At 30.1% G+C, this 12,769-nt stretch overlaps 1 protein-coding gene across 1 annotated transcript in view; it reads right to left on the bottom strand.

Moving 5' to 3' along the window:
- Nucleotides 1–4,781: 4,781 nt before the first annotated feature.
- Nucleotides 4,782–12,769, bottom strand: part of LOC129614445 (uncharacterized) — a 122,027-nt gene continuing 114,039 nt past the window's right edge. Inside the window, exon 4 of the mRNA XM_055529032.1 lies at nucleotides 4,782–4,904. Within this exon, the coding sequence (XP_055385007.1) occupies nucleotides 4,869–4,904 (36 nt within the window). The 3' untranslated portion in view covers nucleotides 4,782–4,868. The remainder of the gene's footprint in view (nucleotides 4,905–12,769) is intronic.

The following is a 12,769-nucleotide window of genomic DNA, read 5'->3' on the forward strand; positions in this document are numbered from 1 at the left end:
CGAAAAAAACAGTCAGTTTAATAATACTAAATAAAATATTTTTATTAAAATTGAGAAAAAATTTTAAAATAAAACTAAAAAATCTGATGTTGTCAGCACATAATCGACCGCAATATATATTGCTTAGTTAAGTGAAAGTGTTACAGAATATTATAAAAATGCCTTTTAAATTCTTCTTTCCAATTCTTAGGGCATTAGTAAGCTTATAGTTAACATACCTAGAAAAATGTAAATTTGGCTCTTACTAGAGTTTCGCTTTGTGCCAGCCGGATTCACTGAATTTCGGTAACAACCAGAATCAAATCTCGTTCCGTGGATATGGTGAAAAATGTAAAATCAGATCAGTTTCCGAGCCCTGATTTAAAAAAAAAAATTATATGTTCATTGTTTCAATACGAATAATTCAAATATTAAGTTTCAATGAAATCGGTTGATTATTTTTTTATATATCAGAAATGTATTTTTGGCCCATAGTAAACCACCAGAAGCTTACATTTGAAATTTCAAGAAAATCTGCCGAATATAATGATCAAAAAAGTAAAACAGGCCCGCTAAAAAGTGTAGCTTTGCGAGGCCTGATATATCCCAAATAATTAATCCGTGCCATGGTCGAAATAAACTTACGTATAAAATTTCATCAAAATCGGTTCAGTTGAACTTGAGATACACGCGTGCACACACAGATCCACAGACTGACAGACCGACAGACCGACAGACCGCCAGATCAACAGACCGAAATAGTTTATTTACACTTCCCTACCATGGAGAAGTGCATTCCCACCGAAAACTCGATATACAAAATTTGTTGCCATCACATAACCTACCTATTGTTTACACAATACGTTCGGTAAAAACGTGAAAGTGCACAAAAAATATTTGGAACATAACTGTAAACAATTACTGCTTCAATACAAATACAGTAAAATTATGTATAAAACTTATAATTTCTTAAAACGGATCAAATTAATGTAATAAGTAGGAATTTGCAACTCAGATTAATTTCTATATTACAGTATTTCTGATTAATATGGAAGAAATAATTGATAATCAAATGGGCAAGGCTGATATGATCTTAAGCGAGACTCATTTTTGGTAAAAGTACCAAAAATGACGTCGGAAAAATTGTCGGGTGACTACAAGAGATGGCCGACTTTTCGGGATTTGTTTAAAACGTTGGTGCACGAAAATCAGACACTGAGTGCTGTACAAAAATTGCAGTATTTAGAGATGCACCTGAGTGGAAAGGCGGAACATTTACTTCGTCATTTTCAAGTCATCGAACGCAATTATACCACCGCGTGGTCTTTATTAGAGTATAATAACAAAAGAGTCTTGGTAAATACACAAGTAGAGGTTTTATTTCATCAAAGCAACATAACAAGTGAGTCGGCTCCAGCAGTTAAGGGACTTCTTCATACAATCTCTGAATCCTTACAAGCGTTAAAGAACCTTGATGTTGACATTACCAATTGCGATCCAATAATCTCTTTCTTGCTTATTCAAAAACTTCCACAAGGTTGTCATAAGCTGTGGGAGCCAGAAATCAGTAAAACAAGAAATTTATGACGTTGGAAGACGCTTAAAGAATTTTTTCGAGATAAGATTTCGAACCTTGGAAGCACTTAATTACAGAAGGTTCATACCTCGGGATTTGAAGCCTCAGTCGATAAAGCGCTGGACAGTATACTGAAAAAATTAGTGTAGGTCACTATGACGAAAAAGGTTCTTCAAAATCTTAACGATGAATTTTTCAATGTGAAAATTATTTTTTGTCAACTTGAATGAAATACTTCCATATAAATAAAATTACGTTCTTATAACTAAATTTTCGTAAGTCGAAAAACAATTTTTTTGCCCAAACAAACTTATTCACAAATACGAAACTTTTTTCATCCTGATAAACCAAATTATTTATTTTGAAAATATTTTCATACAAGCGACGAAATAAACCATCAAATGAAATTGTAGCGGTAAATTTTAATGTGAAGAAAATTTTGTTACATTAACGAAGAATATTTCTTCCATATGAAAAAAAATTCTTCATAGTACATACAACATTTGTAATTTTTGTAAACATTTAATGCAAATATTTAAGTTGAAGAAAGGTTCGTCATATGGAATAACAATAATTCAAATGACGAAAGAGTTCGTAATCATGTCTACGATTTCTTCCTAATGAATAACAAATCAAACATTAGAAGACTCTTATTTTTACTTTCTTTCATTTACGTTCAGATTGTTAAAGTGTAACAAGTGTTTTAGAAAGGTGTTACAAAAAATTAAATTTTATTTTGAAAAATTATTATATAGTGATAATAAAAATAAATTATTAATATAATATTAAAAATAGTTTACTTGAAGTTGAAATATAAAATAAAAATAAAATGAAATAGGTAAAATTACTGGATTGTTTCAAACATTTTCATGTAACTTTGTTTTTATAAAATTTTTTACATATTTTTTATTATACCTGTTTATTTTTAACTTTTTGCATTCTCATAAATTGAAATTTATATGTTTTATTTGAATTTATATGAGCATTTTTTATAAAAAAAAATAATTTCACAATATACATATAATAAACATTTAGATTGATCGCTAACAATGACAACGTGTTTTATATGTAAAAAATCTGATTTTACATATACCTCGTTAAAATTACATTTTAAATATTTTCACAGCATTCTAAATATATCAGAAATTGAATGTTGTGAAGAAGGGTGCTATCAGTTGTTTGGTACTTTAAAATCTTATTACCAACATTGGGAAAGAAAAAATAAATTTTTTATTTATAAAAGTAATCTCGAATATTCTGAGATGCCTGTACAAGAATTACCTGATACATTTGCTTCAGCTTCACAGATATTGGCTTCATGGGAACAGTTTGCTAATAAATTCAGACGTTCAAATGGAACGAGTCGAAATATTTATTAATAGATACACTTTGCTTAGCATATTCGTGTTTTATCAGTATACCAATTTTTGTAATAAAAACATTCTAAGAAATCACTTAGCATGTTTGTGTTTGACGAATTTGTAAATTTTTGTGGTGATATAATTACAACTGATATACTTAGCATATTCGTGTTTTATCAGTATACCAATTTTTGTAATAAAAACATTCTTTTCAAAATGAAATCACTTAGCATGTTTGTGTTTGACGAATTTGTAAATTGTTTGTGGTAGTATAATTACAACTGATGTACTTAGCATATTTATACTTCATCAATATTTCAGCTCTGATAATCTAAACATTCTAAGAAAGCACTTGGCCTTTTTTGGTTACTTCGACCTCGCACTTAACCTATTTTACCCACACCAATAAAACAAACGAATACACGTACGGCAATGAAATCCATACCATAAAAAGGGTACCGTGCAAAATTGGTATTGGTGTAAAAAAACGCATTTTGAAAAATTTGTTACTTAGCATACTGTGCGCTTCACCATCGTTAATAAGTATTGGAAAAATTTACTTAATAATAATTTTTATATGTTACTATAACAATATGTTACAATGGTAATGACGGGGTTCTAACCCGTAGTAATGCGGGCTTTGAAATGGTAAAATATTTCATTTGTATGATAAATGAAATTATTCTTTTTGTAAAATGAAAAGTAATTATTCCGAACACACTTTTCTGGTTCACATACTTCTTTGTTTTTAGCACTTTTTCAAAAAATTTTTGAAAAAAAGTGCTTATTAGTTTCACTCTGTCCGTCCGTCCGTCCGTCTGTCCGTAGGTCTGTTTACAAAACTTCTACAGTATACCGCGCTAGGGGAAGCAAGCCACTGCCTTTCTGCGTTTGAAAAATTTCAAAAATGTTTATGGTTTCATTGCAACAAATAGTTAAAAAAGCCCATTTTTAGGGTTTTGGGGGGTATAACTTCTAGAGCGGGAGAGATAGGTAAAAATTTTGTTCTACGGAAGTAAGTTTCTAGTAAAGATCTATGTACATATAAAATTTCAGCTTTCTATCTTCAAGGGTGTAGAAGTTTTGTAAACAAAAAATGTGTCCACGGACGGACGGACGGACAGAGTGAAACTAATAAGCACTTTTTTCAAAAAATTTTTTTAGAAAAGTGCTAAAAATGAATCCACCTAATTTAATTTGAGAATTCTCTTAAATATCTTTTAACAATCTAATAAATTTAACAATCAAATGTGTAAATATAAAAAAATTAAACAAAATTTTCTCCAAAAATAGCAAGGCAGTTTTTCATACTATTACTGTTCTCGTTTCAAAATAAGGTAGTTGTGTAATGTTTGATAATGTTGTAAATTGAACAAGTTTTAATTGAAGTTAAAGATTGCTAAGCCACATTTGGAGATTGAAATGTTTTATAAATCAATAAAAGTGTGAAAAATCTTATGATAAAGCAAATAAGAATATACAAACATATGTATGTAAAATTTTTTCTTAAATTACATTCCAGAACCAACCATCTTTTGTATTAATATTTTATTAATGTTATGATCCAAATTGTAAATTGAAAAATTTTATAAAAGCAATTATTATTGCATTATATAAAGATAATGCAATATAATTTTATCGATGTTTACTTGATTGTGCGTCAATTATTTTGTTGAATGCGGAATTTTGGAGAGGCTTACTTATGCAACTGCGCATTCCGCAAAATCACATAATCGCAAGCTACATCTAATGGTAATGTAAGCACGATTATTTCAAAAAGAAGTTAAACCTCACAAAAACTATTTTTTTTTTATGGGATATTTATTTTTAAATATTTAATATAATATTTAATAGGATATGTGATAAATACATATATGTACAAATTATAAAATCTCATATGATTTATTCATATGTTTCGAAATTATTAAGTTTTTATGTTGCTTTCACCATTATCAAAAAATTTCGTCTCCTCCTTCAGGGTTTTTTGGCTGAAAATAAAAACAATCTTTGAGAAATATTTGTGATACAAAAGTATAATATAAGGTATACAGTTTCTATTAAACTACAATATATGTATGTATGTCATTTATATTTTGCAATCTCAGTAGAAAGGTAATTGGAAGAAATTAGAAATCCATTTAACATAAATTTTTTTATATGTATGTTTTACACTTATTTTTAATGCCATATATATCAATCAGGCCTCCAAGCTGAAAACATTTTCCGAAATTTTGAATCGGAAAAAAATACAAAAACCATTCTTAATGTGGTGCTAAATGGGTATTTATATGACGGTAGAATATAATAAAAAAGACAATTTTCAGATGTTTGCCAGATGTGGAAATTGCAACGTGGCACACCTTGCGTGTAATCGAGGCTATTTAGTGGCTAAGGAATTACAAATAAAGTTGGGTCAAACCAATGGTTTGTATTATAGCACTTTTCCCTTCAACAAGTAAAAATTCTGCTTTTAAATACAGTCTATGTATACCTATCACACTATTAAAATTATTTTCATTCATATACAAAACTATTTCTAGGATTGCATATATTTAGGATGAACGATTTATGCAGTCTTTGAAATAAAGCAAAAATTAATATAAGCAGGGGTTAACATAATGCTCGATTTTAAGGGTTACTTGTGTGAGTTAAGAAAAATAATTATATTTTTTAATATCATGGAATTTACCGTTAACTTTTTGCGTTTATAGAAATTTGAAAAAGCTTGCGGTTTCAGAAATATAAGGTGTCGAAAATTCAAATTTTACAAATTTCAAAAGGCCATAACTTGAGAGGGGGTGGAGATGGAAAAAAATTTTCTTCTAACGAAATGAATTAAATGTTAATGTCTAAAAGCCCCTAAAATTTCAAGCTTCTACAGGCTGGGGTCAAGAAGAAAAACGACATCAAAAATTTGGTAAAAAAGGACTGTAGAAAACGGTAAATTTGAATGGCCATTTTGTTTTTCTAAAGTTTAACTATAGTATACCGCGGTAGGGGAAGCAAGCCACAGCCTTTCTGCGTTTGCAAAATTTCAAAAATGCTTAAGGTTTCATTGCAACAAATAGTTAAAATAGGCCATTTTTAGTGCTTTGGGGGGGTATAACTTCTAGAGGGGGGGAGATAGGTAAAAATTTTGTTCTACAAAAATAAGTTTCTAGTAAAGATCTATGTACGTTTTCAGCTTTCTATCTTTAAAAATGTAGAAGTTTTGTAAACAGACACACTGACAGACGGACGGACGGACGGACGGACGGACGGACGGACGGTCGGACGGACGGACGGACAGAGTGAAACTAATAAGCACTTTTTTTCAAAAAATTTTTGGAAAAGTGCTAAAAAGAGAATGGAATTCGCCAGTAATCCTGAAAGGACCCCACAAAGAATTAACGCATTTGCATTAACACGGTAAAAAATTGTGTTACATGCTCACAAATAGTTTGCAAAATTGAAGACGATTATATAGATAAAAGAACCATTGGTGCAGTGGTGATGGCACCGGCCCTTTAACCGAAGGATCTCGGGTTCAAACCCCGATCAGGTTACTATAAAAATTATATTCAATATTATATAACTTAATATACAGTACTAATGAATTTTATATAAGTAAATTTTAAATATTCATAATATTCGATATTAAAAACTAAGAAAAATAAACAGTAAATATTAATAACCTTAAATATTTTATATAAATAAAAAAAAAATACGATAGGCTAGTCACCTACCTAGTTAAACTCTATGACGCTATGAAACTTTTTACGGGAAAAAACTAGGGCATGATATCATGCACTAATCCTATACTCCTCCTAGGAGTGAAGAAGGAAAAAAAACCAAAAAGATAAAGACCTAAGAAAAACGTGACAATAATACAACGCCAGCATTTAATGTAAATGATGAAAGATATGCTACAAAGAATTGACGAAATGGAGAATATGTATTCTACTATGAATAGGAACTACTATGGAGAATAAATATTCTAACGTATATCTAACAACCCTGAATTTCTTAAACAACCTTCGATTTCTGAAAAATGTCAGCAAATTAAATACAAGTTATCTAAAATAATGGCATTCCATGTAGAAAGTACAAATTCGAGATTTTTCTTCGAGCTAAGAATATCGTGTATGTCTGTCAGCCGCACGCTTGGGGAACGATTTAGATGTTATAGATTCTGGGTTATGAATTCTATAGGGTAGTTCATCCTATTTTAATTAAAAAAATCATAAAGTAATGAAAGATCCAAAATAGAGACGGAGAAGGTTCAACTTGTTATGGTAAAAATTGAATTTACCAAGCAGAACTTCAATGCTGGTCCAGTATATTGTCACAATAAGCAGAACTTCAATGCTTGTCCAATATACTGGGACGTTACTATAATGCCCAGCATGCGGATTGGGATAAGAGTGACCTCAACTAGAGGTAATGGATTAAGAAAGCTATGCGCGAGTTGGATGTTCCTATAATTCTGATGCCAGTTCGACTTCTTGGCCTACTGATGCCAATGAAGCCTGGGATCTTATTGACTTTTTGACCCTTAGTTAGAAAATAGCCAAAAACGAAGCGAACTCATTTTAGTCAACAAAATCAACTGATTGGGTGGGCTTTAAGCATGATGTTATTAGACATAAAAAACTTAATGTTGAACTGTAGACTAGAGATAGAGAAGTCGCCTATAATGCATCCAATACATATACATAATCCAGTAGACAATAATTTTACCTTCATATAATGCACGGACCGTACGATGTGTATACATACCTACAATGATAAAGAAATACACCAGGCATCAATTATTTTTATGAAAAAATGTATACACATTTGTTTTATATAAAAGCAAAGTTGGTAAACACACATGTTCTCATATTGCTCACTATTTTGAATTGTTTCTATTACTAAATGCAACCAAATATTAAATTTAAAGTGACTTTTATAGCAGAACTTATGTTTAAAATTAGATTTTCTGGAAGTTTAATAACACTTTTGTCATTTATGAAATTATTTGGATAAAAATACTTATCTGATATTCTTTTGGATCTCTTCATTCCCTAGGAATCCTTATTGCGGAGGGTTGAACAGTATGTTCTTTCTCCACCTTATGTCTGGATTATATATGTATATTTTTTTTTGTTTTCATTTTATAACTTATTTTAATTTTAAAACTTTGAGATTTAAATTTAAAATCTTCGGAAGCAAAAACTAAACACACCGCACACTTGTTAATTACAAAATATTTGCATTCAAATAATATTTCTGCATTTTTGTAGCTTTTGCTACTTGAAGGAGTCGTTTCCGGTATGGACATATATATATATATTCTTGCTCAGCGTCAAATTCTGCGTCGATTTACACATGTCCGTCCGTCCGTCCGATCGCACGATAACTCAAAAACGAATAACGCAATCGACATCAAACTTTCACAAGTTGTTTCTTTTGTGCCAAGGACGAACCCTATTTTTATTGGACCAATTCGGACAACGGGTTCGGGTAGCTGCCATACAACTCAAAGAGTTTATTTTAAATATTTCAAAAACTAATAAAGAAATCAATATAAAATTTTGTATACATGTGTCCAATTATACTCTACATATACTTTAAAAATTTTAATGGGATGGCTGCCCGGTTCGGGGGGTGCCATACAACTTCAAAAGCAAATTTTTTTATATTCGGCAAAATAATAAAGTCAGATTCATGAAACTTGGCAGTCGCGTGTCCAATTATAGATCAGATATATTTGCGAAGTTTTAGTTGAATTGCTTGACAGGTTCGGGTACCTGCCATACAACTCCAAAAGCTAATTTTTAATATTTGGAAAACTAATAAAGTCAGATTCATGAAACTTGACAGTCGTGTGTCCAATTATAAGTCAGACATATTTCTGAAGTTTTGGTGGAATTGCTTGACAGGTTCGAGTAGCTCCCATACAAGTCCAAAATCTTATTTTAAATATTTGGAAAAATAATAAAGTCAGATTCATGAAACTTTACAGTTGTGTGTCCAATTATAGATTAGATATATTTGCAAAGTTTTAGTGGAATTGCTTGACAGGTGCGGGTACCTGCCATACAACTCCAAAAGCTAATTTTAAATATTTGGAAAAATAATAAAGTCAGATTCATGAAACTTGGCAGTCGTGTGTCCAATTATAAGTCAGACATATTTCTGAAGTTTTGGTGGAATTGCTTGACAGGTTTGAGTAGCTCCCATACAAGTCTAAAAGCTTATTTTAAATATTTGGAAAAATAATAAAGTCAGATTCATGAAACCTGGCAGTCGTGTGTTCAATTATAGGTTAGACATATTTCTGAAGTTTTGGTCGAATTGCTTGACAGGTTTGAGTAGCTCCCATACAAGTCTAAAAGCTTATTTTAAATATTTTGAAAAATAATAAAGTCAGATTCATGAAACTTGGCAATTGTGTGTCCAGTTATAGGTCAGACATATCCGTGAAGTTTCTATAGAATGGTTTCACAGGTTTGAGTAATTGCTATACAATAACGAAAGGTTCAGGGTATAATTCAATCGGTTTATACCGACTGAAACGTTTTTACTTGTTCTTTTTACATTTTGCTCTGTTATAAACTTTGTTGTAAATTATAAATCTTAAAAAGTAGTAAAATAATGTGAAGGTCAATAACCGCAAATTCCATATTCTTTAATATAGAAGTCAAAATTTATATGAGGAAAAAGTAGGTGTGATTAATGAAACAATTTAAATCGATTAGATTAATGAAACAATTTCTTAAATTAAAATTAAGTTAATAATATATTCTTGAGTTAGTTAGCTATGAGTTTGAAATCTAAAATATGAAATCACGATAAATTTATATTTCTGGAAATCTTAGCACAACATTTTTCTGGGGCTTCGAGCCGGATCGAAGGTTGCTTATATTTTTCATTGAACTGTGAAATTAATTAAATTGATGCATGAACTAAATTAAAAGAATTTTTCTTAAAAAGTAACATTTCGCAAGTAATAAACGTGTAGAAAGTGACTAAGCAAATTAAACCGAAAAAAACAGTCAGTTTAATAATACTAAATAAAATATTTTTATTAAAATTGAGAAAAAATTTTAAAATAAAACTAAAAAATCTGATGTTGTCAGCACATAATCGACCGCAATATATATTGCTTAGTTAAGTGAAAGTGTTACAGAATATTATAAAAATGCCTTTTAAATTCTTCTTTCCAATTCTTAGGGCATTAGTAAGCTTATAGTTAACATACCTAGAAAAATGTAAATTTGGCTCTTACTAGAGTTTCGCTTTGTGCCAGCCGGATTCACTGAATTTCGGTAACAACCAGAATCAAATCTCGTTCCGTGGATATGGTGAAAAATGTAAAATCAGATCAGTTTCCGAGCCCTGATTTAAAAAAAAAAATTATATGTTCATTGTTTCAATACGAATAATTCAAATATTAAGTTTCAATGAAATCGGTTGATTATTTTTTTATATATCAGAAATGTATTTTTGGCCCATAGTAAACCACCAGAAGCTTACATTTGAAATTTCAAGAAAATCTGCCGAATATAATGATCAAAAAAGTAAAACAGGCCCGCTAAAAAGTGTAGCTTTGCGAGGCCTGATATATCCCAAATAATTAATCCGTGCCATGGTCGAAATAAACTTACGTATAAAATTTCATCAAAATCGGTTCAGTTGAACTTGAGATACACGCGTGCACACACAGATCCACAGACTGACAGACCGACAGACCGACAGACCGCCAGATCAACAGACCGAAATAGTTTATTTACACTTCCCTACCATGGAGAAGTGCATTCCCACCGAAAACTCGATATACAAAATTTGTTGCCATCACATAACCTACCTATTGTTTACACAATACGTTCGGTAAAAACGTGAAAGTGCACAAAAAATATTTGGAACATAACTGTAAACAATTACTGCTTCAATACAAATACAGTAAAATTATGTATAAAACTTATAATTTCTTAAAACGGATCAAATTAATGTAATAAGTAGGAATTTGCAACTCAGATTAATTTCTATATTACAGTATTTCTGATTAATATGGAAGAAATAATTGATAATCAAATGGGCAAGGCTGATATGATCTTAAGCGAGACTCATTTTTGGTAAAAGTACCAAAAATGACGTCGGAAAAATTGTCGGGTGACTACAAGAGATGGCCGACTTTTCGGGATTTGTTTAAAACGTTGGTGCACGAAAATCAGACACTGAGTGCTGTACAAAAATTGCAGTATTTAGAGATGCACCTGAGTGGAAAGGCGGAACATTTACTTCGTCATTTTCAAGTCATCGAACGCAATTATACCACCGCGTGGTCTTTATTAGAGTATAATAACAAAAGAGTCTTGGTAAATACACAAGTAGAGGTTTTATTTCATCAAAGCAACATAACAAGTGAGTCGGCTCCAGCAGTTAAGGGACTTCTTCATACAATCTCTGAATCCTTACAAGCGTTAAAGAACCTTGATGTTGACATTACCAATTGCGATCCAATAATCTCTTTCTTGCTTATTCAAAAACTTCCACAAGGTTGTCATAAGCTGTGGGAGCCAGAAATCAGTAAAACAAGAAATTTATGACGTTGGAAGACGCTTAAAGAATTTTTTCGAGATAAGATTTCGAACCTTGGAAGCACTTAATTACAGAAGGTTCATACCTCGGGATTTGAAGCCTCAGTCGATAAAGCGCTGGACAGTATACTGAAAAAATTAGTGTAGGTCACTATGACGAAAAAGGTTCTTCAAAATCTTAACGATGAATTTTTCAATGTGAAAATTATTTTTTGTCAACTTGAATGAAATACTTCCATATAAATAAAATTACGTTCTTATAACTAAATTTTCGTAAGTCGAAAAACAATTTTTTTGCCCAAACAAACTTATTCACAAATACGAAACTTTTTTCATCCTGATAAACCAAATTATTTATTTTGAAAATATTTTCATACAAGCGACGAAATAAACCATCAAATGAAATTGTAGCGGTAAATTTTAATGTGAAGAAAATTTTGTTACATTAACGAAGAATATTTCTTCCATATGAAAAAAAATTCTTCATAGTACATACAACATTTGTAATTTTTGTAAACATTTAATGCAAATATTTAAGTTGAAGAAAGGTTCGTCATATGGAATAACAATAATTCAAATGACGAAAGAGTTCGTAATCATGTCTACGATTTCTTCCTAATGAATAACAAATCAAACATTAGAAGACTCTTATTTTTACTTTCTTTCATTTACGTTCAGATTGTTAAAGTGTAACAAGTGTTTTAGAAAGGTGTTACAAAAAATTAAATTTTATTTTGAAAAATTATTATATAGTGATAATAAAAATAAATTATTAATATAATATTAAAAATAGTTTACTTGAAGTTGAAATATAAAATAAAAATAAAATGAAATAGGTAAAATTACTGGATTGTTTCAAACATTTTCATGTAACTTTGTTTTTATAAAATTTTTTACATATTTTTTATTATACCTGTTTATTTTTAACTTTTTGCATTCTCATAAATTGAAATTTATATGTTTTATTTGAATTTATATGAGCATTTTTTATAAAAAAAAATAATTTCACAATATACATATAATAAACATTTAGATTGATCGCTAACAATGACAACGTGTTTTATATGTAAAAAATCTGATTTTACATATACCTCGTTAAAATTACATTTTAAATATTTTCACAGCATTCTAAATATATCAGAAATTGAATGTTGTGAAGAAGGGTGCTATCAGTTGTTTGGTACTTTAAAATCTTATTACCAACATTGGGAAAGAAAAAATAAATTTTTTATTTATAAAAGTAATCTCGAATATTCTGAGATGCCTGTACAAGAATTACCTGATACATT

Source organism: Condylostylus longicornis, unplaced genomic scaffold (assembly GCF_029603195.1).
Source record: "Condylostylus longicornis isolate FDR11 unplaced genomic scaffold, ASM2960319v2 ptg000109l, whole genome shotgun sequence".
Taxonomy (NCBI): domain Eukaryota; kingdom Metazoa; phylum Arthropoda; class Insecta; order Diptera; family Dolichopodidae; genus Condylostylus; species Condylostylus longicornis.